The sequence below is a fragment of the Phyllopteryx taeniolatus genome, chromosome 1, assembly GCF_024500385.1.
Source record: "Phyllopteryx taeniolatus isolate TA_2022b chromosome 1, UOR_Ptae_1.2, whole genome shotgun sequence".
NCBI lineage: Eukaryota > Metazoa > Chordata > Actinopteri > Syngnathiformes > Syngnathidae > Phyllopteryx > Phyllopteryx taeniolatus.
The window spans coordinates 31,353,743-31,381,215 of NC_084502.1; the positions used below are offsets into that span (position 1 = coordinate 31,353,743).

A 27,473-nucleotide genomic window follows, 5' to 3' on the forward strand; every position below is an offset into this window, starting at 1 on the left:
ATCCCGCTCCCGCCCACTACCGATGACGTTCTCTACCCCTCCTGCCCAATCCCATCATTGATGGTGAAATTCACTCCCATCCTGCGGGACTCCTGCGGGACCTGGCAGGAATCCAGAAAAAGTCCGCCTCTAGTCCGCCCCGTTTCGGCAGCACTTTCCCTCAGCTCCAACCATGGGTGTTTACCTCGACCGCCCCCTTTTGCCCAACCTTCCCTTAGCTCCCACCCACAGGTGTTTACCTGGATGGCGAGTGTGACGGTGTTGAGCAGGATGAGCACAAACATGACGTACTCAAAGGCTGTGGAGTTGATGATGGACCAGAATTTGTACTGAACTGGGTTCTTGGGGATGTAGAGCTTTAGGGGCTGAGCCTTTAGAGCGTACTCGACGCATTGACGCTGTGGAACGACATCCAACATTAGCGGAGGACTCAAGCTCACATGTAGAAAAGTGTGTGATCTTTTTGTTGCGGTTAGGGGACGGGCTGGGGGATGGTTTACCTGGTTCTTGTCCAGTTCACAATTCTTATACTCCTGCTCTCCCTGCTCCCTGAACGTGATGATGACGAAACCCACGAAGATGTTCATCATGAAGAAGGCGATGATGATGATGTAGACGATGAAGAAGATGGAGATCTCCACACGGTAGTTGTAGATGGGACCCGAGTTCTCCCCGTTGGCGTCGATGGCCTTGTATAGCAGGCTGGTGGGTGGCCAGCAGAGCTTCAATGTGCCATCAAAACACTACTACAACACACACACACACACGGACAGAGTACTCACGCGGGCCAGCCCTCAAAAGTAGACACGGTGAAGAGTGCCATCATTCCCATGAGCACATTGTCAAAATTGAAGTCACTGTTGTGCCAAATTCTTTCTCGCACCATCGGATGGTTTACGTCTCCATCTTTGTACACCACAAATGTCCCTCTGGACACACACACATACATAAACATGATGTCATCTTGATTTTTTTTTTTTAAATGTGAATGTTTGACATACTTGCACTGTTCAGGTGTGTGTTTGGCCTCATCGGTACAACGATAGAATTTACCCTGATGACACAACAAATTATTTTTTATCACTTACATATATGTTCTGTATATACATACACAAACACCAACACAAACGTGCATAAATACAGTACATATGCACGCACGCATGCAGACATATGCTTGGGGGTGACAGTTAAAATTGGATTTGCGGTTGTAGTTAGGAGTAGGGTTAGGGTCTAGAATTTGATTAGGGATTAGCTGCACTATTGTGGAGTACAGTTATGTTTGGGGGTTATGGTGAGAGTTCTATTATTGGTTTAGGGGCCAGGGATACCTTTAGGGGGCAAGGGTTTGGTTGGGTTTTCGGATTATTGTTGGGGATCTTGGATTATGGGTTAAAGGTTGGTTTTAGTGTTAGGGTATGGGTAAAAAATAGGGTTGGAATAGGGATTACGGATAGGAGTAGTGTGACAGGTCAGGGACTAGGGTAAATGTAGGTGGTTAGCAGAATATTTGGGGTTAAATTCAGATGAGGTGTTACGGTTAGGAGTTGTGGTTGGGGTAAGGGTTTGATCAGGATTAGGGTTAATATTGGGTTTAGGGTTATTTTCATGGGTTACGGTTAGGAGTAGAGTTAGGTTTTTGATTTTGGTTTTAGATTAGATTAACTGTTGGGGTTTTGGGTTGTGTTTGGGCGTTACAATTAGGGTTGTTGATGCTTAGAGCAGAGTTAGGGGTTTGGTTTGATTAGGGATTAGGGTTACTATTTGGGTCATGGATTAGAGTTCAGGGGTTAAGGTAGTAGAGAAGGTTCCAGAGTTTGGGATTCTTTTTGGATTAGGGATTATGGTTCGCAGTAAAATTAGGGTTTGGTTAGGGATTAGCGCTAATGTTGGGGGTTAGGGTCACATTTGGAGTTAGAGTTGGATTAGAAATTACATTTAAGAGTAGATTTATATGTGCTCAGATTTCCCTCACCTTGAAGAGTTGCACCCCGATACACGCAAACATGAACTGGAGCAATGTTGTGACGATCATAATGTTGCCGATGGTCCTGATGGCCACAAACACACATTGGACCACGTGCTGTGAGACACACACAAATTCATACACACAAAGATTTATCATCAAACCTCCCGCGGTGTATCTGGTGGTGCCTGGCAGCCATTTTGACCCACATACCCATTTGCTTACCTTGAGGCCTTTGGCTCTGTTTATGGCCCTCAGAGGTCTGAGCACACGGAGGACCCTAAGGATCTTTACCACCGAGATGGCACTGGAACTGTAAACACACACACACACAAACACAAACAGACATACACACACAACAATTTGGCCAAATTGCTGACTCAACTGACAAAAATCTTGCTGACCCACATAGACTTCTAATGTTAGCCTAGGTAGGCATATATTTGGTTGTGTTGCTAAATTAGTGATCATTTGATTTTGCAAAAATGGAGGACACCGGCGTGTAAGTACAATTTCTTCATTGCTATTTATTTTATTTTTTTTACTCAGTGATACATCGATACAATCCTTTGTTTAATACACGTATCGTAGGGGTTTAACAAAGATTCGAACGGTATCACGATCCGTAGTTACCGATTCTATTTATGGGCGATATTTGTTCATTTGGAACGACCCCATCTGAAATGATTTAGTAGCTTGAAATGTATTCAGTAGTGACTGTGAAATAAATACCTGTATACTGGACAGTGGAGGTGAAATTTCCTAGATTCCTGTTGTTTCTTGTAAGGAAATCATCCATCCATCCATCCATTTTCTACCGCTTATCCGAGGTCGGCTCGCGGGGGCAGTACCTCATCCAGCTCTTCCGGGGGGATCCCGAGGCGTTCCCAGGCCAGCCGAAAGACGTAGTCTCTCCAGCGTGTCCTGGGTCGTCCACGGGTCCTAGTTGGATGTGCCCGGAACACCTCACCAGGGAGGTGTCCGGGAGGCATCAGAATCAGATGCCCCAGCAAACTCATCTGGCTCCTCTCAATGTGGAGGAGCAGCGGCTCTACTCTGAGATCCCGGTTGACCGAGTTTCTCACCCTATCTCTAAGGGAGAGCCCGGACACCCTGCGGAGGAAACTCATTTCGGCCGCTTGTATCCGGGATCTTGTTCTTTCAGTTACGACCCACAGTTCGTGACCATAGATGAGGGTAGGGACATAGATCGACTGGTAAATTGAGAGCTTCGCCTTTCGGCTTCGCCCCTTCTTTACCACAACGGACCGATACAAAGTACGCATCACTGCAGACGCTGCACCGATCCGCATGTCGTTCTCCCGTTCCATTCTTCCCTCACTCGTGAACAAGACCCCAAGATACTTGAACGCCTCCACTTGGGGCAGGATCTCATCCCCGACCTGGAGAGGGCACGCCCCCCTTTTCCGAATGAGGACCATGGTCTCAGATTTGAAGGTGCTGATTCTCATCCCAGCCGATTCACACTCGGGTGCGAACTGCTCCAGTGAGAGTTGGAGATCACGGCTTGATGAAGCCAACAGAACCTCATCATCTGTAAAAAGCAGAAATGCAATACTGAGGCCACCAAACCGGATCCCCTCTACGCCTCGGCTGTGCCTAGAAATTCTGTCCATAAAGGTTATGAACCTTTGTACAGCTGGTCCACTATTCCACGGCCAGGACAAAAACCACACTGCTCCTCCTGAATCTGAGATTTGACTTCCCGACGGACCCTCCTCTCCAGCACCCCTGAATAGACCTTACCAGGGAAGCTGAGGAGTGTGATCCCCCTGTAGTTGGAACTAACATCTCCTCAGATAGGTATATCTGCTACTTCTGATGTTGTTTTTCATCCATCCATCCATCCATCCATCTTCTTCCGCTTATCCGTGGTCGGGTCGTGGGGGCAGTAGCTTTAGCAGGGAAGCCTGGACTTCCCTCTCCACAGCAACTTCCTCCAGCTCTTCCGAGGGGATCCTGAGGCATTCCCAGGCAAGCTGAGAGACATAGGAGACGCCCGAGTTTTTGCCTCAGCAAACACCAAAGCTGCATTCCGCTTGGCCATCCGGTACCCATCAGCTGCCTCAGGAGTTCCACAGGCCAAAAAGGCTCGATTGAACTCCTTCTTCAGCTTGACGGCATGCCTCACCGCTGGTGTCCACCAACGGGTTCGGGGATTGCCGCCACGACAGGCACCGACGACCTTACGGCCACAGCTCCTGTCGGCCGCCTCGGCAATAGAGGCGCGGAGCATGGTCCACTCGGACTCAATGTCCCCTGCCGGAGATGGGAGTTGAAACTCCTTCTGACAGGGGATTCTGCCAGACATTCCCGGCGGACCCTCACAATACGTTTGGGTCGATTATCGAACGGCAACCTCAGGTGTCCTGGTGCCAAGTGCACGTGTGGACACCTTTATGCTTGAACATGGTGTTCGTTATGGACAATCAATAGTGAGCACAGAAGTCCAATAACAAAACACCACTCGGGTTCTGATCAGGGGGGGGCCGTTCCTCCCAATCGCGCCCTTCCAGGTCCCCGAGCAGAACGATGGAGTCCCCAGCGGGAGCACTCTCCAGCACCCCTTCCAAGGACTCCAAAAAGCGTGGTTAATCTGAACTGCTGTTTGTTGCAAACAAGCTTCCTATGCAAGCTGTGAAGAGCCAGATCCCCGACCCCCATCAGAGGGACCATAGAGAGCATCTTGACCAATGGCATCACTGTGTGGTGCGGACCCTGCAACGCATCCTGCCGCAAGACTCTCCATCACATAGTGAGGGCAGCTGAGAAGATCATCGCAACCTCTCTTCCCTCCCTGCAGGACATTTACAGCACCTGCCTCACCCGCAAAGCCCTCCGCATCGCGGGGGACGCCACCCATCCGTCATACAGCCTCTTCAGTCTGCTGCCATCAGGCAGGAGACTGCGGAGTCTGCGGTCCAGGACTAGCCGACTCAAAGACAGTTTTGTTCATCATGCTGTCAGGAATCTGAACTCTCTGGCCGCTCTGCGACCTCTACCTCTTCTGTCCTCTGCCTACCTGAGCTCTGATGCCCCGCAAACATGTAGATGCACACACACACACACACGCACACACGCACACACACACTCTCACACCAGACTCAGGGTCGCACCAGTCACTTTAGCAGCATTGAGGTTTTGTCATCTAATTTATAAATGTCTTTTTTGCCTTGGTTCTCTGACCTTGTCTATGTTGCACACGTCACCTGACCTTTGATATTTGCACATTCAATTAATACTATTTATACTGTATATACAAAAGTTTATTTAGCTTTTATATTGATATTATTTGTTCTGTCTTTTGTAGCACGGCAGGCCCTTGAGTACCGTAATTTCAATCCTCTGTATGTGTTACGCATATTGAAGAATTTACAATAAAAGTACCTTGTAATATACATTGTTTCCCCCGCATATTCAACATTCACAGATTCGCCTATTCACTGATTGTTTTGGGAACCTACCCTCCGTTATTTGCTGAAAACTCACGTTCAGTGTTCCAGTGTTCAGGCCAAAGCCCCGTGTCATTTAAAAATATGCATTTGGTGCCATCTTGTGGCATCTTGGTGCCAAGGAACTATGTTGAAGTGTGGGGAGGAGCTTCATTTAGTCAAGCTTGTGAATTTTCGCTATTCACAGCAGGACTTGGTCCTTAACACTGTATCACAAAGGACTCTTTATCTTTAGTTGGGCACTTACTGTACCTTATGTTAAACATCTGGTCGTTGGCAGTTGATCAATTGTTAACATCCACATCAGCCAATAGCCATCTGGACCTTTCTTTGCATCATCTTGAGAAGTTTACCACCTGGCTTTCTCCGGTGCAGCCTCGCCCACCTGTCCGACCTCTACTAGAATCTTCCATCCCGCTGCTATTCGCTGTGTGATTGGCCAACTATATGCTGGTGGGCAATGCTAGATATTCCTCCAATAACATGGTGCCTTAGAAGCAGCAGGGCATTTGGGTACCATTTTAGGGCATAACAAAAAGAGCATAGAAATACACAGATAGGTGCCAACTGGTGTATTTTTCAGCAAATATATTTTGTTATTCCTACATGCAAATTCATGAGAAGATGAGTTTGCAAGTGGAAATTTGCAAATCACCGAGGGTTCACTGTACATCTCATCGACAAACAAGAGTAGGTACTGACTGTAGGAAGAAGGAGACGAGTGACACGCTGACTACGAGGAGATCTAACAAGTTGAACCAGTTCCTGCAGAAAGAGCCCTGGTGCAGGAACGCTCCGTGGACCGTCATCTGGCGGAAAGACAGGCAGTGAGCGTGCAGGACAAACAAACCTGCACACGGCATCACTCTTTCTTTACCTTGAACAGGATTTCGACGGTGAAGATGGAGGTGAAGGCATAGTCGGCATAACCCAGAACCTGAACACACATGCCATGACATCATCAGCATCAAACAGATGGGCCAGCTCAAAACATAAATTAGATGAAATTTATATTTTTTCTACACAGCAGAGTGGACCCGCCTCAGACTCCTCTTTCTGCGTAGTTTCACTGTTTTCCCTGTGCTTGCCCTGGTTTTCTCTGAGTACTCCAGCTTTGGAGGTCCACTCCGGCTTCCATCACTCCGCATTCCAAAAATATGCATGTTCAGTTCATTGAAGACTCTGAATTGCCCAAAGGTTTGAATATGAGTGTCAATGATGTGTGCTCTGCATTTGGATGGTGGGGTAGGTGGGTTGTGAAAAAGAGTGGGTGAGTGTCTGGAAGTGACGATGTACTGTATGTTCCTGGTGATATTTGGAGAGTAGGGAAGGTAGGTTGAGGAAAAGTGTGCACAACAGTCAGGATCTTTCGTTGTACACTGTTGCCAGGGGTCGTAGGGAGAGGAGAGGACGTGTATTGTCGAAAAGAGTGGGCAATAGTGTGACGATGTAGATACAGGTGTGTTGCTGAAGATAGTACTAAAGCAGAGAAGGGTTGTGGAAAAGAGTGGGTGACAGTCTGTATGTGTCGATGTATAGTTTGTTACTGGGGATTGTTGGGAGAGTAGAGAAGGTGGGTTGTGGAAAAGAGTGGGCAACAGTCTGTATCTTATGTGGTACAGTGTGTTGCTCGGGGTTGTAGGGAGCGTAGAACAGGGGGTTGTGGAAAAGAGAGGACAGCAGTCCAGAACTGACGATGTATGTATGTTGTCGGAGATGGGAGAGTAGAGAAGCTGGGTTGCGGAAAACAGTGGGCGATAGTCCGTAGCTGAGGATATATGTTGTTGGATAGTAGGGTGGTAGAGATGGTGGTGTTATTATGGAGTGAACAGATGTGGTCCAGTAGCAAATAGCGTTTGCACTTGGAGCTATGTAACTATCCAAAGTAAACCTCTGGGGGAAAATAGTGTGTTTGGCCTGTGTGAAGCATGCAGTTTGTGAAGCAAACTCCAAACTCCGAACCAAAGGGGAGGCATTCACACACACAAACACACGCAGGCACACGCGCACGCGCACGCACTCACACACACACACACACACACACACACACACGCACACACGCACACACATACACACCCAAAGCTAACATCTGTACAATTGCCGGGCTTGTTGCGTGAGCACAGCTGCTGCTGCTCGCCGTGTGTGTGCCTATTTTAGGTGATTTTTCTGTCAGCCGCTGACCCACTTCTGGAATAATCCGCTCAATCCGCTGCCGTGGAGGCCTCCATGACTCCCATCTTCGTTCGCTATATCTGTTGACTTTTCTTGGGTGCCACAATGCACCTGTGTGTGTTTGGGAGAGGTATTGGGGGGTACTCACGTTGTTCCGAAAGGAGTGCGCTCTGATGGGATCTTCAGCAGCCAATGAGCACGAGCTGAGGATGATGAAGACCAGGATGAGGTTGGTGAAGATGTGGTGGTGGATCAGAGTGTGGCACGCCACTCGGATGCTGGAGACACACGCACGGACATGTCATGGGACATCTTTAAAGTCAGTGTATGGCGAGCAGGAACTTACGGGTTTGTCTTGCTGAGGCAGAAGAACGCACTCCCGTCTGGGATGGGAAGAATCTTTTCTTTGGGCGGGGCCAAGTCAGCCATCTTCAGCTGTGCGCCGCCGTCTGATGGGAGACCACAAATGACACATGGGTGATGTCATCGGGACATCAAGACAACCTCATTATGTCATCACTACTGTACAACCCCAATTCCAATGAAGTTGGGACGTTGTGTTAAACATAAATACAAACAGAATACAATGATTTGCAAATCATGTTCAACCTATATTTAATTGAATAAAACTATAAAAACAAGATATTTAATGTTCAAACTGAACGAGTCGAACAGTTTAAGGACTATGTTCCTCAATGTACAATTGCAAGGAATTTAGGGATTTCATCATCTGCAGTCCATAATATCATCAAAAGGTTCAGAGAATCTAGAGAAATCACTGCATGTAACCGGCAAGGCCGAAAACCAACATTGAATGTCCGTGACCTTCGATCCCTCAGGCGGCACTGCATCAAAAACCGACATCAATGTGGAAAGGATATCACCACTTGGGCTCAGGAACACTTCAGAAAACCAATGTCAGTAAATACAGTTTGGCGCTACATCCGTAAGTGCAACTTGAAACTCTACTATGCAAAGCAAAAGCCATTTATCAACAACACCCAGAAACACCACCGGCTTCTCTGGGCCCACGCTCATCTAAGATGGACTGATCCAAAGTGGAAAAGTGTTCTGTGGTCCGACGAGTCCACATTTCAAATTGTTTTGGGAAATTGTGGATGTCGTGTCTTCCGGGCCAAAGAGGAAAAGAACCATCCAGACTGTTATGGACAGAAAAGTTCGAAACCCAGCATCTGTGATGGTATGGGCTGTGTTAGTGCCAATGGCATGGGTAACTTACACATCTGTGAAGGCACCATTAATGCGGAAAGGTACATACAGGTTTTGGAGAAACATATGCTGCCATCCAAGCAACGTCTTTTTCATGGACGCCCCTGCTTATTTCAGCAAGACAATGCCAAACCACATTCTGCACGTGTTACAACAGCGTGGCTTCGTAGTAAAAGAGTGCGGATACTAGACTGGCCTGCCTGCAGTCCAGACCTGTCTCCCATTGAAAACGTGTGGCGCATTATGAAGTTTAAAATACGACAACGGAGACCCCGGACTGTTGAACAGCTGAAGCTGTACATCAAGCAAAAATGGGAAAGAATTCCACCTACAAAGCTTCAACAATTAGTGTCCTCCGTTCCCAAACGTTTATTGAATGTTGTTAAAAGAAAAGGTGATGTAACACAGTGGTAAACATGACCCTATCCCAGCTTTTTTGGAACGTATTGCAGCCATGAAATTCTAAATTAATGATTATTTGCTAAAAACAATAAAGTTGATCAGTTTGAACATTAAATATCTTGTCTTTGTAGTGTATTCAATTAAATATAGGTTGAACATGATTTTCAAATCATTGTTTTAGTCACTGATGGTGTAGTGGTACACTCGCCTGACTTTGGTGCGGGCAGCGTGGGTTCAGTTCCCACTCAGTGACGGTGTGAATGTGAGTGCGAATGGTTGTCCGTGTCTATATGTGCCCTGCGACTGACTGGCGACCAGTTCAGGGTGTAGTCCGCCTTTCGCCCGAAGTGAGCTGGGATAGGCTCCAGCGTCCCGCGACCCTAACCAGGATAAGCGGTGTTGAAATGGATGGATGGATGTATTCTGTTTTTATTTATGCTTAACACAACGTCCCAACTTCATTGGAATTGGGGTTGTATATCATGTCTCCAATATTATTTGATGTGGTTATTCATCCATCCATCCATTTTCTGAGCCGCTTCTCCTCACTAGGGTCGCGGGGGTGCTGGAGCCTATCCCAGCTGTCATCGGGCAGGAGGCGGGGTACACCCTGAACTGGTTGCCAGCCAATCGCAGGGCACATAGGAACAAACAACCATTCGCACTCACAGTCATGCCTACGGGCAATTTAGAGTCTCCAATTCATGCATGTTTTTGGGATGTGGGAGGAAACCGGAGTGCCCGGAGAAAACCCACGCAGGCACGGGGAGAACATGCAAACTCCACACAGGCGGGGACGGGGATTGAACCCCGCACCTCAGAACTGTGAGGCTGACGCTCTAACCAGTCGGCCACCGTGCCGCCTGGTTATTCATGTGTACCTTTATTATTATAAATTATCTTTGAAGGAACTTGCTTGGTAAACAATAACTATAAATGGCTTAGGAGATTTTATCCAACCTGGTCACTCCAAGAGCAAACCTCAACATCTTCCTTTCTGCCACCTCCAGCTCTGCTTCCTGTTGTCTCTTCAGTGCCTCTGTCTCTAATCCGTACATCATGGCTGGCCTCACCACTGTTTTATAAACTTTGACCTTCATCCTAGCAGAGACTCAAAAGCATGCTTTATGTCTTGTACTCAATTGCACATGGTAAAACACACGGTAACACACGCCGTGTTATGTTCTTATGTTGATGTTGCTGTTCATTTGGTTTCATTGTCTTTCAGTTACCTTGGTGGTCGCGGTGAGACGCGCCAGCAAACTATTGCAATCTGTAGGGTTTAAAACTGTCAGATTATTCGCTGCTGCCTACTACCATGGCCCCGTTTGTATTCCTAGTATTCCGAGTCTCGAGTTCCCTGTCCACTGTTCAGTGGTACGTCCTACTTCTGTTATATTTTCTATTGTTTTCCGAGTAGTTTGATTATATCCTTGTTTAGGATTTATTGTTTGTTAGACAAGCCTTTTTGCTGCGGCTCCGTCCACCAGCGCACCCTTACTTATTATTGTTTGGAGTAACTTGCCCCACGAAGCCCTTTTTCATCGTCACTTTTGGTTGTACTTTTGTATTGTTTGTAGCCACGTTTATCATGCGTCTTTAGTTCATTAAAATACTCATTCGTTCTAGGCTTGTTGTCTGTCTTGGGATCCTTTTCCATTTACACGTTCTCCCTTGATACGCTGTAACTCAGACGGTGACAGACGCTTTGTAACACACAGGTGATAAAACGCAAATGTTGACATACATGGCGACGCACACATGGTAATACACAAAGTAACACACACATGGTCACACACACGTTCTCACACACATGGTCACATGCGCTCAAATTGGCAAATTAGTTGATGAATGTTTTTCAAAGTAAAACCAGATGTTTGCAAATGTGTTATTTTTATTACATACAAAGATAATTAGTCTGCTTTCATTTACAGTTAAACAATGGCTCTAAATGATTAATTGATCATCAAAATAGTTGTTCATTAATTTGATCGTCGATGAGTTGTCGATTAATCGATTAAAAGTTGCACCTCTAATGCACATGGTCACGCACACGCGGTAACACGCAGGTTGTAACACACACATGGTTACATTGTATGACATCATCTCACCATCTTCGCCTTCCGGAAGCTCCTCCTCTTCCTCGTACTCTGTGTCCTCGTCAATGTCCACCTGCGGACACCACATTAAAAAAAGTAAATAAAGGAGCCACGTGACATCATAGTCGCCTTCTTCATCATTACCTTCACTTGCTTCTCCTCCTCTGCCTCTTCCTCCTCCGCTCCCTCCGTCTTCTTCCTGAATGGAGAACAAGACAAGGAGCAGACTCTCAGCCTCACTTACAGCTGGTCACGGCTGTCCCCTTCTTGCCGACACTTACTCTTTCGCTTTGTCGTCTCCGTCGCCTCCGGCCAAATTGTCCACAGCAATGGCCAAGAAGACGTTGAGCAGGATGTCTGGGGTGCTTTAAGAAAATAAAATAAAAATTCCTGGCGCAAATTCAGGCAGAGGTGGCAGCGTTCTGGTCATCCCCCGGCTTACTGGCTCAAACAAATACTCTTTTTGTTAAGTGTTTAGATGCATTTTCTTGTTCTTTACGGTTTTCTTTTTCGTCAATCATATACAATATTACTGTAAAATACAAAATAAAAATATTTTTCTTCTTCTATTGTTGACTTATGGATAGCCGTCATCTCATGACACATCAAGGATTCGAGCCTGTAGTCTGTGGATGGCTATCTCACAAGAAGAAGTAAGTCAAACAACAGTTTTAATTATGTCAGAGCTTTTACAGCCGAAGGTGGCCACCTCCAAATCCTAGGAAAATCTTGAACATGTCAAAATTCAATACGTTTCTCAGGGTTCTTCGCTTGGCCCATTTTGGTTAGTCACAGATAGGAAGAGGACATGGCAAAGGATACAGTTTCCGCAAATAAACAGGATGACAAAGTAGATGCAGACGATCATCCCCGGAAAGACGGGGCCACCGTATGCCATGATACCATCGTACATTACCACGTTCCAGTCCTCGCCTGTCAGGATCTGCAACATATGGTCAGATCATATTAAGCCAGCTGCACAGAGTGACAAGACCAAACACAAGTGACCTATTCAGTGGCATGCGCAGAGTGTGTGGTTCTGCAACTACTTTTCATGAATAGCCAACTGTCAGCCAAAGTTCGGCTGTGATTCCCAAAGGTGGGCGACGCGAGTCACATGACTGGACTTGAGTAGACTTGAGTTGGCCATTTTAGGACTTGGGACTCACTCGGCTCAGACTTTGGAAAACCTTGACTTGACTTTGACTTGAGGTTCATGAATGAACGAATTAATAGATTGGATTTTTCAGGCAACATTATGATCATATACATCATATAAAATTTAAAAGATACAAAAAAAAGTTTCCATATACAGTAGCTGGCCAAAAGTCTTCGGACTGAAGCTAAAAGTTCATAAATGCCCTAACCAATGTCGTCATCTTAATTTAAATGTGAAAAAGAAATGGTTTCCGTTGAGCCTTTTTAACAAATAAGTGAGTGGACACAGAACCACAAAGTAAACAATGACCAATCCTACCAAAAGTGGGGGAAAAAACATGCATTAATAGATGACAAAAATACAATAACCTCAAGCAACACGCATCCATCAAGTTATCCATCAACCTCAATATATTTAGATTAACCATCAATTCTGTATTTCTCTAGTATCAGATGTTTAAAATTTCTTTTAACAGTGCAGTTTTTTACTTTCTTTGAATTCTTCAGGTATACCATTCCACAACTTCACTTCACGGATAGATACTGTATGCACATGCTTTTAAGAATGGTGTGTATTGTTGACTGTTTGAAATACAATCTCCCTCTTAAATCATATCTCCCATCTCTGTCGTTGAACCTATTTGGGATGTTAAATGGTAGGAAGTTATGTCTTGATTTATGCAGTATATTATACAGTTTTAAAATCCACAATATCCTGAAATATCAGTGTCTGTGACTTGAGAAATAGTTAATTTGTGTGTTCATCCATCCATTTTCTTCTGCTTATCCAAGGTTGTGTCGCGGGGGCAGTAGTTTTAGCAGGGAAGCCCAGACTTCCCTCTGCCTAGGCACTTCATCCAGTTTTTCTGGAGGGATCCCGAGGTGTTCCCAGGCCAGCCGGGAGACATAGTTTCTCTAGCGTGACCTGGGTCTCCTCCCGGTGGTACATGCCCGGAACACCTCAACAGGGAGGCGTCCAGGAGGCATGTTAATCAGATACCCGAGCCACCTCATCTGGCTCCTCTCAATACAGAGGAGCAGCAGCTGTATTCTGAGCCTCCACCGGATGACGGAACTTCTCAACCCATCTCTACGGGGGAGCCCGGACACCCTGCAGAGGAAACTCATTTCGGCTGCTTGTATCCGGGATCTTGTTGTTTCGGTCACGACCCACAGATCGTGACCAGAGGCGAGAGTATGAACGTAGATCGACCAGTAAATTGAGAGCTTAGCTCCTTCTTCACCACAATGGACCAATACAAATTCCGCGTCACTCCAGATGCTGCACGGATCCACTTGTCGATCTCACGTTCCATTCTTCCCTCACTTGTGAACAAAACCCCGAAATATTTTAACTTGTCCACTTGGGGCAGGATCTCATCTCCGGAGAGGGAACTCCACCCTTTTCCGACTAAGGACCATGGTCTCAGATTTGCAGGTGCTGATTTTCACCCCAACACACTCAGCTGCGAACCGCTCCAGTAAGAGTTGGAGATCACGGCTTGATGAAGCCAACAGAAACACATTATCTGCAAAAAAGCAGAGATGCAATGCTGAGGCCAGCAAACTGCACCCCCACTACGCCTTGGCTGCGCCTAGAAATTCTGTCCATAAAAGTTATAAACAGAATCGGTGATCAAGGGCAGCCTTGGCGGAGTCCAACCCTAACCGAAAACAAATCTGACTTACTGCCGGCAATGCGGACCAATCTCTGACACTAGTCGTACAGGGATCGAACAGCCCGTATCAGTGGGTTCGGTACTCCCTGAGGGATACAGTCAAACGCCTTCTCCAAGTCCACAAAACACATGTAGACTGTTTGGGTGAACTCTCATGCCCCCTCGAGTACTCTGCCGAGGGTGTAGAGATGGTCCACTTTTCTACGTCCAGGACGAAAACCACACTGCTCCTCCTGAATCAGATATTCTATTCGACTTCCTGATGGACCCTCCTCTCCAGCACCCTTGAATAGAGCTTACCAGGGAGGTTGAGGAGTGTGATGCCCCTGTAGTTGGAACACACCCTCCGGTCCCCCATCTAAAAAAATGGAACCACCACCCCAGTCTGCCTCTCTGTTTTCAGCACCTGTCTTCAATCAGCCTCATCACCACTGGTGTATATAACCCTGCCTGTTCCCAGAAATCCTCGCCTAAATATTGCAGCCTCTCCTAGCGGTACCACGGCCCACCTTATGCCAAGTAAGCTATACGTTCCTTGCTTCCCTTGTTAACTGTGTCTCCTCGTTCCCAGTGAACCCCTGTGTTCCTGACCCACATCATTCCTGCCACCAAGCCAGCCGCCTTTTCTGTCCACTGCCTCCCACCTGTCCACGCCGCCACCTGCCAACACATCCAGGACCACCTCCATAACCTTTCCTCCATAAACTGTTCATCATTTTACATCTGCCTCCGCCTGCTCTTGGGTCCAGCTGCTCCCCACACGTGAGAAAGGTACCCTAAAATATAGGGTAGTGAACCAGCACAAAAGAAAACAAACGACAAAGAAAAAGCCACTATTTGGTAAAACAAGCTTAGCTAAACCGTTGATCATTACTTACATTTGTTTCTGCTTGTATTATGAATATGTCGGGTAAGGTTAGCAGGCTATGTCTGCATTTCATTTCATAAAACCGTGTCTGTGGATTGTATGGAAAATTATGATTTCTCGGCCATGCCCTCAACAGTAATTAAAATGTAAAGGGAAAATGTCAAAGTTGTCTGTGTAGGCATCCCACTCGTTGGCCATGTGAGTCATTCTGTAAGTCTTTTGACACTGCACTTGCTATGAAAAACTTGACACTGCTAAAATAGGCAGTAAAATAAATATAGTATGAGAGAACATGGACGTTGATGAGCATAAGGTATACAAGCAATAATGTGGGGGTCACGTACTCTACCACGTGACCCCTCTACCACAACTCGGCCGCTATGGTTGGAATGTAATCACAAATGTGTGGTAAACTTTGTGTTTTTAAGAATTTTATAGCTATTGAATTAAGGTATTCTATTCTCCTAAAGTGGCTGCAAATTGTTACCCTAAATTTATGAGGTAAATTCTATAATTTCTTTTTTACAGTGTAGCTGGGAAAACATGCACTAAGCTTCATGTAGGTCATACGGTCAAATAAAAAAAAAAACATTAAGTAATAGACAATACGGATCAGGAACATGAAAAACAGGACAGCTAACTGACATCAGCGAGCTTACCTGGAAGCAGGTGAGCAGCGCCTGTGGGAAAGCGTCGAAGGTGCTGCGCTTGGTCTGTGTCTCGTCGAAGTTGAACTTGCCACCAAAGAGTTGCATTCCCAACAGGGCGAAAATGATGAGGAAGAGGAAGAGGAGCAACAGTAGCGAGGCGATGGACTTCATGGAGTTGAGCAGAGACGCCACCAGGTTGGACAGTGCCGTCCAATGGCTACGTGGATGAGATAGTGATCAGCAGTGGTGGGATGGAACAAAGTACTGTACTTAAGTAGACTTTTTAGAATCATCTTTATTGACCAAGTATGTTAAAACTGTTTGATTAGGTGTCCAGGATTATGGTAATGCTGATCAACACCCAATGTGCAAATGATGCAGTTAAAAAATTGTCTGTCTAATTTAACAAAAGCTATGGGAGCATGTTGTTTTGATAGCAAGTCCAATGATTTTTTTTTCCCTCTCAGTATGAGTAATATGTATGAATGAGTATCAGGTGTCACCCAGTGAGAGGGGAAAAAGAGCAGAGTCGTGATTTAAAGTCATCATAACGAAATTTAAAATTGACAGGATGCTATTTAAAGTCATCGTGAGGTGATTATAGTCATCATGATGAGAGAAAGTCATCATGATGAGATTTAATGTCAACAATTGATGTTTGAAATGAGATTTAATGTCAACAATTGACGACATGATTCCGGTCAACATAAAATTAACATATAACGTCAACAATTGACGACTGGCGATCATGTGAGATTTGGTTGCTACGCAAGACTGTTTACCGGGATCCTCACATCAATTGTTCACTTTAAATCTCATCATGACAACTTTTATCTCATCACGATACTTTATATTGTGTCCTGTCAACTTTTCAAGAGGACTTTACATCATGTCTCTGGCTTTTTTTTTTCTCTAAAATGTCATCGTAAATATGGAAGCTAATAAAAGTGGAAAACTATTTTGTGTGCAGACAAGTTTCATCGCGCGGCGTCTTCTCACCGCGTGACCTTGAAGATTCGCAGCAGCCGGACGCAACGTAGCACGGAGATTCCCAGCGGTGGCATGATGCCCAGTTCCACCAGGATGGTCTCCATGATACCGCCGCACACCACGAAGCAGTCAAAGCGGTTGAAGAACGCCACAAAGTAATGAGCCAGGCCCAGGCTGTACATCTTCAGAAGCATCTCCACCGTGAACAGTGACAGCAGCACCTTGTTGGCGATATCTGCATGCCGCACGCACATGGTCACACGCACACGGTTTCACACACACACGGTAACATGCATGTAACACGCATATTGTAATGCACACTTGGTCACACACATGGTTTCACACACACACACACACACACACACACACACAGTAACATGCACATAGTAATGCACATTTTGTAATATACACTTGGTCACATACACGGTAACACATTTGGTCACACACACTATGTATCAGAGACCTGGTCACACACATGGTAAAACAAAATCTGTATAGTGTATATATAATCTATTATTAACATAATGTTTGAAATTATGTGAAAGTGGACGTGTGAGAGGCTTGATTTTACAATCTCGCTTCAATTTACCACCTCACCAACTGCGCCGCTAAATTTCCATGTCTCCAAAATGTGCATAACCATGGGTTAACATTTCCGTTAATGTGCATACCTTTTCCCCATCAAGTTTGTTTTTTTTGGATAGGTCACATACTTTGTGCAGGAAATTGGGTACGCATCTTTCAGGCCCCGTTTTGTGCATACGCAGTGTTTATAAGTGAGGCCCCAGGTCACAAACACGTGACACATACATGGTCACACACAATTGATAACACACACAGTAACATGTATATGGCAATACACATTAAGTAACACACACACACACACACACATGGAAACACACACTGTCACATACACTTGGTAACACAGACCTGGTCACACAGACTTGACATGTACAGAGTTAAACACTCTTGGGGACTTGGGGACACACACATGTAAAAATGCACATAGTAACATGTACATGGTAACACATTTACTTACACACAGTAACACACATTACACACATAGCACACACATTGTAACATGCACAAGGTTACTTTTAGTAACACACACGTAACATGTACATGGTAACACACAACATATAGCAACATACACATGGTCTCATACATGGTCACATGCTGACCATGCGCATGCTCATCATCATGAACTTCATCACGCACACACGGCGGCACACACAACATTTAAAGAGTGAGAGCGGTGGCCGTACCCTGCACCTGCGTCAGCCAATCAGGTTGGTTGTAGTGCTCGGAGGCGCTGAGGGACGTGTTGAGGAAGACGAGCAGCAGCACCAGCCAATAGAATGTCACAGATTTGACCGCAGTGCGACAGTTCCTGCGACACACTCGGTTCCAGCGTCGCAGAGTACGACTGGATCCACAGAGGCGGCAAAATTTCACCGTGAGGTCACTTCCTGTCAGCCTGCTTACTCCACCAATAAAGTTTTTTATTTATTTATTTATTTTAATCTGAACTCACCAGCAGCTGATCTTCATCATTCGAGCACTAAAACAAAAAAAGGGAGGTTAACTGCAAGGCTAACCGGCCAACCAGATCCTGTGTGGTTTGATCAAGGTGTGTGTGGGTGTGCGTGTCTGTGTGTGTATGTGTGTATGCGTGCGTGCATGTGTTACCAGCAGGCCTGGCAGCAGTTGGTGTGTTCTTCATCGATGTTCTCCGTGTTCTCAGACGCCGTTTCGCTGGCGGGAAGACTTGCTGAGTGAGAGACACAACTTGTGTAACCCGTTGACACCGGTTATGAAGTTTAGAGAAGTTTCTGTTTCGAATGTTTGATCGCCTGTCTACTGAGGTCCCCAGGTGTGTGTGTGTGTCTCACCGTGTGTTTCATTGGAGTGACTGAACCATCCAAACTTCCCTTTCTTCTTATCTGACAGATCACCCAGAGATGGACCTACACACAAACACATAACCATCTCATGTATCTTCACGCACACTTGCAAAAACACACACACACAAACACACACTCACGCGAGTTTCTATCCTCGTCCAGCTCGTCCATGTCCTCAGCCTGTGTGATCCAGTCCATGTATCCACACAGGTCCTCCTCCATTTGCTGCTTCTCGCGGAGCTTCTGGAAGTCTCCACGAGCTTTCGCCTTCTCCCTTTCCTTGCTGAACTCTCTGGGACGTGAACACAAAATCGCTCAATGCTTGACAATAATAAAGGCATGATAATGTAACAATAACATAGCAATAACACACCAATCACGCAACAGTAAATAACAAAAACACAGCATAATACAACTAACATAACAATAATGCAACATCAACAATGCAATAATAAGTTTAATAAGTTTTTTATCTCTGTGAAACACTTTGTGTTGCATTCCTTATGTATGAAAAGTGCGATATAAATAAAATTTTATTTGACTTAAACTTAAATTGTATTTGACTTAAACAGTAATAAAACAATGTAACAATAATAATAACACAGCAGTAATGCAACAGCACTGTAACATTAACACAATTATATAACAGTAATTCCCCCTCTCCTTGCTGAACTCTGAGACATAACATTAACACAACAATCATATCACAGTAACATAACAATAACACAACAATAATGTAGCTGAAAGGTAGAAATAACATATCAATGACATAACAATAACAATAATAACACAAAAACACCTTAACAGTAACACAACAATAACAGCAAAAGCTTAACAAGAATTTAAATATAGCACTATAACACCACAATATCAAATAGTATTCTAACAATACAACATCAATGACATAACAATATAGTACAGTAACAATAATGTATCAGTAACATAAGAATTACACAACAAAAACATAACACTGAGTCAACAAAAACGCAACAGTGACGTTCAGGTTTGAGCACCAGGGATCTTTTCGAGAAGTGTGACCTTACTGACCCGCTGAGGACGCCAAGAACCAGGTTGAGAACGAAGAAGGAGCCAAAGATGACCAGACTGACAAAGTAGACCCATGGCAACTCGAAGCCGATGGCGTCGTTCATCTGCGCGCATAAGCGGTTAATTAAGAGGGAGAATGCCACGAGAGCCATAAGAGACATAATTTAGGATTACCCCTCTCACTCACTACTGAAATTCTCTTATACACTACTAAAACCCTCACGACAGAATCACTCTCTTACACACATAATAATACTGAAATACGTGTTTCAGTATTGACCATGAGAGAGTTTCAGAAGTGTATGTGAGCAAATAAAATTCTGTAGTGTGGGAAAACGCTTCAGCAGTAATAAGAGTGATTATATCGTGGGTGTAAAAGGGAAATAGTGTTTTGTTTCAGTAGTTTGTGTGAGAGTGTTTCCGTTGTGTGTGTGAGAGCATTTCAGTAGCGAATTTGCTATCATTTTAGGACTGCATAAGCAAAAAAAAAAAATCTATGTGTGAGAGTGTTTCAGTAGTGCGTGTGAGTAAAAAAAGAATACTTAGTGTGCCGAGATCATTTTACACTTGAGACTGTGTGAGTCCCAGGATGCACATGTCTGGAAACAATGAGTCCCAGCCCTGGAACAATGAGTCCCTTATCATCACGGCATACAGATACAGTAATCTTCCGCAATATGACAGTTGTTGCTTCGCAGTCCCGTTATATTGCAGATTTTTATTTGTACTACTTGTACAATATTTGCAACTATTGCTCTTGCTCTCTCTCAATATATTATGCTTCAGCCTGCCACAATAGTTGTTTCACGATGATATATTTTCCCAAAAACTATCACGATAAATGATAGTATCGTTGTTGTTTTTTTATGTCACTGATATAATGATATTATAGCGCATAATAATTAAAGTACATCCTTTTAGAGAACAATTAACTTTAAATTCAAAAGAACATTGATATTGGCTTTGTAATGTAGAACAATAAATAAAATATCTGACCCTAGTGAGGATAAATGGATGGATGGATGAATGAAATACAATAAATCAGACTCAGCCTCTGTTAGAAAAAAATTGCACTTCAACAAGTATTAAACATTTGGCACATAGGTATAGAGTCATTAACCCATTAAAGAGGACCCCCCCCCCCCCCCTTCCAAAATAGTCTTGAAGCCTGCCAAATTTGAATGAATTAAAAAAAAAAATATACATGTATAGTACTCGAAAGCATTTGGACTTTGTCACTGTTTTTAAATCAGATGCCATACATTTTAATATCACTGTTATTTTTTTAGTCTTTATTTTTATTTATTTTATGAATGTTGTTGTGTTATGTACTATATAATTTCTGCTGCCTCTTGGCTTTTGAAAAATACTTTATCTCACAATAAGCTTTTACCGGGTTAAATAAAGGATAAATAAAATGTGAAATAAGGCCTGACCTTGAGCTGCTGGACTGTGCTGTGAGATTTTTACCTGTCAATCAAATAACGCTGAAAATGAGTTTGCTGAGGTCAACGACTGTGTGTTATGTGGGGAACACACACACACACACACAACTTTGAGTGCTGACGTTTTAATGATGTTGCCACGGACGAGTGAGCTTTTGAGCTCCAGCTCTTAGCTTGCTAGCTCTTTAGCTCACAGGCTAGCGAGTGTAATAAATACAGTCCCAGTTGTGTGAATCTATGGAGCAAACGCCGTTCTTCCAGCGGCTTGCTGCGTCGAGAGCGGCCCGACGGGTGTTATCACAACAATGAAAATGTATCGAGCATAGAAAAAAAATCCCCTTTTCCATTGTATGGAACGATAACCCGCCCTACTCTGCCTCTGATTGACTACTGCCATGACAGGATTCATACTTTTGATTGGCTGTGTGGGGAAGCTCTTCACCAACACACAAACTTACGTAGGGCGGGTCTGAAACCACGCATCAACGGACACAGTCTGAATGCTTCATGTGTCCCTCCTAATTTTTGTGCGTCTCAGACACGGGTTGCACATCAAATGAGACCCCTGAGTGTGTATAATTTCATTTTAGTAGTTTGGATGAAAGCATTTAAGTAGCATGTGAGAGCGTTTGAGAACTTTGTTGTGAGCATTTTAGCAGTGTGTATGAGAGCATATCTGTAGTGTGTATGAGAGTGTTTTAGTAGGGTATGTCAGCAACAACAAAAAAATTCTATAGCGTGTGCATTAGTGTTGTGGTTGTGAACAGGAAAAAAAATCAGTAATATGTTTCTGAGGGTTTCAGCAGTGTGTACTGTATGAGAACGTTTCAGCAACGATAATGAGAGTGTTTCAGCAGAGTGTGAGTATTTCAGCAGTGTGTGAGTGGAAAAAAAATGTGTAGTGTGAGAGTGTTTCTGTTGTGTGTGTGAGAGCATTTCAGTAGTGTGAACAACGTTTCAGTAGTGTGTATGAGAGTGTTTCAATTGTGTGAGTTTCAGGTGTGAATTTGAGAGCTCTTCTGTTGAGTGTGTGAGAGAATTCCAGTAGTGTGCATGAAAGCGTTTCAGTAGTGAGTGTGACTGTTTCAAGTAGTGTGTATGAGAGCGTTTCAGTTGTGTTTGTGTGGTAATCCTGAATTATGTCCGTGTGGTGGTTGGTTGGTTCTCACCCAGTACAGGACGTCGGTCCAGCCCTCCATGGTGATACATTGGAACACCGTTAACATGGCGAAGAAAAAGTTGTCAAAATTGGTAATGCCTCCGTTGGGCCCATCCCAGCGCCCACGACATTCTGAGCTGTTCAACGTGCACTGGCGGCCGTGACCGGCGAAGGCGCACGGCACCGGGTCGTCCTCCACATACATGTCTGCAGGGATGAAAATATTAACTACAGCGGTTCTCAGTGGGAGTCCGCAAGTTATAACTTATGCAAAATAATATGCAATCAATTATAATATCTCATCATTTTTTTAAATACCTATGAATGGGGACCAGCTTACCAATAAAACAAACATCCATCGATCCTTTTTTTACACTGCTCGTCCTCACTAAGGTTGCGGGTATGCTGGAGCCTAACCCAGCTAACTGCGGGCGAGAGGCAGGGTACACCCTCAACTGGTTGCCAGCCAATCGCAGGGCAAAAATTAAAAAAACAATCATTCACACGCACATTCACACCTACGGGCAATTTAGAGTCTTCAATCAACCTACTATGCGTGTTTTTGGAATGTGGGAGGAAACCAGAGTACCCGGCCGGAGAAAACCCACACGGACACGGGGACCACCGTGCCACCTAAAACAAACATAATGAACTAATTTCTCCTCCATACCTTAGCTTTTGCCAATTGAAAGCTCTTAATATGATCATGACATATTATCACAAAACTCTTAAAGCCCTGCATGAAATTTTTTTTATTCCTCTCAAGTTCTTTTTTTTTTTTGCATAGTTTCCCCACTTTAATGTTCAAGATCATCAAACAAATGAAAACAAGCAATAACAGAAACATAACATGTTTTTAAAGGGTGATTTATTGATTGATTAATTAACTATTAAATGCTACCTCATCCTGTGTGGAAAAGTAATTGCCAACCTTGATAAATTAACTGTGGCTAAGCACATTTTTGGGCAACGATTAGTTCATTTTCACTGACCGGCAAGCCTGATTAACTCCAGACATGTTCAATCAAGAAATTACTTAAATAGAACCTGCTTGACAAAATTAAGTTTGCCAAAAGATCTAAAAATGTGGCAACAAAATGCCAAAATCCCCAAAAATTCAAGAACAGATGAAAAAAAAAGTAATTAATATTTATGAGTCTGGAAAGGGTTACAAAGCCGTTTATAAAGCTTTCGGACTCCAGCAAACCACGGTGAGTGCCATTATCTACAAAGGGAGAAAACATGGAACATGGTAGTGAACCTTGCAAATAGCGGCAGGCATACAAAAATTAAATCATACAAAAAGCACAGAGACGACTCATCCAGGATGTCACAAAGGAACCCAGGCCAACAACTAAAGAACTGCAGGCCTCCCTTGCCTCATTTAAGGTCAGTGTTCATGACTCAACAATAAGGAAGAGACTGGGAAAAATGGCATCTGTGGCAGAGTTTCAAGGCCAAAACCACTGCTAACCAAAAAGATCATAAAGGCTTGTCCTTTGATTTCCAAGATGATCAATTCAATGCCCTAAGAATCAAATGACCTGGATGAATGAGAATATTCACAGGCACAATTCCCAAGATTTTTGGGAGCCTATTCTATGGACGACAAGATGAAAATGTGTGTGTCTCGTTATATCTGGTGTACATAAAAAAAACAGCATTTCAGAAAAAGAACATCGTACCCACAGTCAAACATGGTGGTGGTAGTGTGATTGTCTGGGACTGCTGTCCTACTTCAGGACCTGGAAGACTTACTGTGATTGATGGTACCCTGAATTCTGCTCTTAATCAGAAAATGCTTAAGGAGAATGTTCGGCCATCAGTTTGTGAGCCCAAGCTAAAGCGCACTTGGGTTCTGCACTTGGACAACGATGCAAAACACACCACCAAGTCAAATTTTGAATGGCTTAAAAAAGAAAAATGAAGGTCTTGGCCTGGCCTAGTCAAAGTCTGGACTTGAATCCAATTGAAATGTTGTGGCATGACCTTAAAAAGGCCATTCACGCTTTGAAACCCCTCCAGTGTTCCTAAATTCAAACAATTCTGCAAGGAAGAGTGGGGCAAAATATCTCCACAGAGATGTGAAAGACTCATTGCCAGTTACAGAAAATGCTTGATTTCAGTTGTTGCTGCTGAGGATGCCCCAAGCAGTTATTAGGCTTGGAGAGGTCATTACTTTTTCCACACAGGTCCAGGTAGCTTTTTTCCCTTCATGAATAAAACTAACATTTAAAAACTCCATTTTATGTTTACTTGGGTTATCTTTGTCTGACATTTACATTTGTTTGACAATCTTAAACATGTAAGTGGGGAAACTATGCAAAAAATAAGTATTTGAGAAGGGGGCAAATACCGAAGGTTGTCAACACTGACTGTGCTTTCTAGAGTAGCTCCTATCTTTTCATACCCATGTTGTTCGTGTAAGCAGTGCATGCCAGCTAGTGACGATGGATAAAATTTAATTGAATTACATTTTGAATTTAAAAATGTATATTGTCAAACTGTAGATTGAAAGCACAAAAAAATAGTCCTATTGCATTTAGGCACATGTTTGTTATGTTTAATGTTCATCTACCAGTTTCTATATAGTAGCAGGTTCTGTGCATGCGTCCGATGAAGAGCTCCAAGCCGATGATGGCGTAGATGATGATGACGAAGAGGACCAGCAGAGCGATGTGGAGCAGGGGAACCATGGCCTTCATGATGGAGTTCAGCACGATCTGCAGACCTGTCCACACACGTACGTCAGCGCCCATGAAGTGATGTCACCACCGCCACCGCTGCGCACACTCACTGGGAACTCCTGAAACCAGCCTGAGGGGCCGCAGGACCCGGAAGGCGCGCAAAGCTTTGACATCCAGACCTCCAGGTTTGCCCGGCATGTGGTGTGTGCTCGCCTGCTCGCCCGACTTGTGCGTCATGGTCTCCAGGACGACGCTGAACAAACTGTTACGGAGACAGGAAGCCGCATTATCAAATAACAGCAACCACTTCCACAAGTCTTCAACACTGTGTGAAAACCAAGTTTCAGTAGTGTGAAGGATGGTCCACGCCACATATGGACTCAGACAGATCAGGTGGGACAGGAAGATCTTCACACTCACTCAACATAGACTAAACTGAAGTGGACCCTGAGGCTCATATTTAACAAGCTGAAGACAAGTCCCGCTCATCCTAAGAGCTTGTGACATGAGCGCAGTTGAGACACATGAGCGCAGTAGAGAATCAGGCTGATAACATACCAATAACACAGCAATAATGTAACAGTAATGTAACAATAGCATAACGACAACTTAACAGTAATGTAACAATATCATAAACACAATGTAAAAGTACTGTAACAATAGCTTAACAATAATGCAACAACATAACAACAACGCAACAATCACATAATGACACAGCAGTAATGCAACAATAATGTAACTATAGCATAAAAATAATGCAACAATAACGTAACAACAATGACCTGACAACAACAACATAACTATGCAACAGCAATGTAACAATAAGGCAAATAACCCAATGTAAACGCAACAATATGGTAAAAATAACATAATAATGAGGCAACAACAATGCAATGTAACACCAAAAAAATTACATTAATAATCGAATGATAGCAGTAAAGTAACAATATCATAACAACAATATAACAATAATGTAACAAGTGCGTAATAATAATGTAACACCAACAACAATGCAAAAATATCAATGACACAACAGCAAAATCACAACATTGTAACAGTAGTGCTACAACTGCATAAAAATAACCAAACAGTTACGTAACAATTTAACAGTAACGTAAAAATAACATGCAATAGTAATGTAACAATAGCCTATAAAAAAAAAAATGCAACAATGATGCAACAACAACGTAAGAAAGACGCAACGATGTTAACGACAACAGTATCATAAAGATAATGGAAATAACACAATAACATACTGTAACAATGTGGCAACAATAATGGAATAAAAACATAACACTGATGTTCAAAATAACACAATATCACAACAATAATGGAGCAACAAAACAACAATATAACAATCACATAATAATTATAGGAACCACAGCACGCCCATGACCCTAGTGAGGATAAGCGGTAGGTAAAATGGATAGCTGGATGGCGAGCATAACAATGACCAAGCAGGAACGTACAAACAACACAACAATAACATAACACTGATATAACAACACCACAATAATAATGCAAAAATACATCAAGAATAATGTAAAAATAAAGACAAGGACATAAAAATAACATACCGGTAATGATGCAACTAAAGCATAATTATGAACTCACAGAAATGTAACAGTAATGTAAAAATAACATAACAGGAATAATGCAAGAATAACACAGCGTTGGTTTTCTCCGGGTGCTCCAGTTTCAACCCACATCCCAAAAACATGCACGGCAGGTTGATTGAAGACTCTAAATTGTTTGTAGGTATGAATGTGAGTGCGAGTGGTGTGAATGTGAGTGCGAGTGGTCTTTGTTTATATGTGCCCTGCGATTGGCTGGCGACCAGTTCAGGGTGTATCCCGCCTCTCGCCCGAAGATAGCTGGGATGGGCTCCAGCACGCCAGCGAGAACTAGTGAGGATAAGCGGTAGAGAAAATGGATGGATGGATATATTTTCCCCAAAACCTTCACGATAAACGATAGTATTGCTGATGTTTTTTTTTTTTTTTTTAATGCCACTGATACAATGATATTAGAGCATGTAAAGAATTGTACACATCTTACAAATTTTGCCCTGGTAATCAAACATATGAGCACAACTGTGAGGCTCCAGCATGACCCCGACCCAAGTGAAGAGAAGCGGTACGGAAGATGAATGAATGACTGAATGTTTGGCATCTTGACACAACTATATTGCGGTCCCACTATATTGCAGATTTTTATACTTTTATACTGTTTCTACAATATTTTTGTGTTAACCATTGCTCTTGCTCTCTCTCAATATATTGTATGTGTTTAGGCCTGCCGTGATAGAAATTTTTCACAATATATTTTCCCCAAAACTTTCAAGATAAATGAAATTATTGTTGATGGGGTTTTTTTTTATACCACTGATATAACACAAATATATATATATATGCATTCAATTCCAATGAAGTTGGGATGTTGTGTTAAACATAAATAAAAACAGAATACAATGATTTTCAAATCATGTTCAACCTATATTTAATTGAATACACTACAAGGACAAGATATTTAATGTTCAAACTGATA

General features: G+C 43.6%; 1 protein-coding gene across 2 annotated transcripts in view; it reads right to left on the reverse strand.

The window, feature by feature from the left end:
* The window catches only part of cacna1fb (calcium channel, voltage-dependent, L type, alpha 1F subunit), a 79,727-nt gene that overhangs the window by 24,973 nt on the left and 27,281 nt on the right, over positions 1–27,473 (reverse strand). For both annotated transcript variants that reach the window (XM_061788675.1, XM_061788668.1), the window contains exons 6-30: positions 25,037–25,188; positions 24,818–24,970; positions 22,250–22,446; positions 19,636–19,739; positions 18,729–18,880; positions 18,577–18,651; positions 18,374–18,455; positions 18,219–18,245; positions 17,950–18,110; positions 16,694–16,919; positions 15,704–15,911; positions 12,162–12,282; positions 11,621–11,696; positions 11,484–11,538; positions 11,352–11,412; positions 7,955–8,057; positions 7,757–7,886; positions 6,314–6,373; positions 6,139–6,245; positions 2,189–2,276; positions 1,973–2,080; positions 1,002–1,054; positions 783–929; positions 501–702; positions 240–398 (exon numbers count right to left, since the gene is read on the reverse strand). In XM_061788675.1, the coding sequence (XP_061644659.1) occupies positions 240–398; positions 501–702; positions 783–929; positions 1,002–1,054; positions 1,973–2,080; positions 2,189–2,276; positions 6,139–6,245; positions 6,314–6,373; positions 7,757–7,886; positions 7,955–8,057; positions 11,352–11,412; positions 11,484–11,538; positions 11,621–11,696; positions 12,162–12,282; positions 15,704–15,911; positions 16,694–16,919; positions 17,950–18,110; positions 18,219–18,245; positions 18,374–18,455; positions 18,577–18,651; positions 18,729–18,880; positions 19,636–19,739; positions 22,250–22,446; positions 24,818–24,970; positions 25,037–25,188 (3,007 nt within the window). The remainder of the gene's footprint in view (positions 1–239; positions 399–500; positions 703–782; positions 930–1,001; positions 1,055–1,972; positions 2,081–2,188; positions 2,277–6,138; positions 6,246–6,313; positions 6,374–7,756; positions 7,887–7,954; positions 8,058–11,351; positions 11,413–11,483; positions 11,539–11,620; positions 11,697–12,161; positions 12,283–15,703; positions 15,912–16,693; positions 16,920–17,949; positions 18,111–18,218; positions 18,246–18,373; positions 18,456–18,576; positions 18,652–18,728; positions 18,881–19,635; positions 19,740–22,249; positions 22,447–24,817; positions 24,971–25,036; positions 25,189–27,473) is intronic.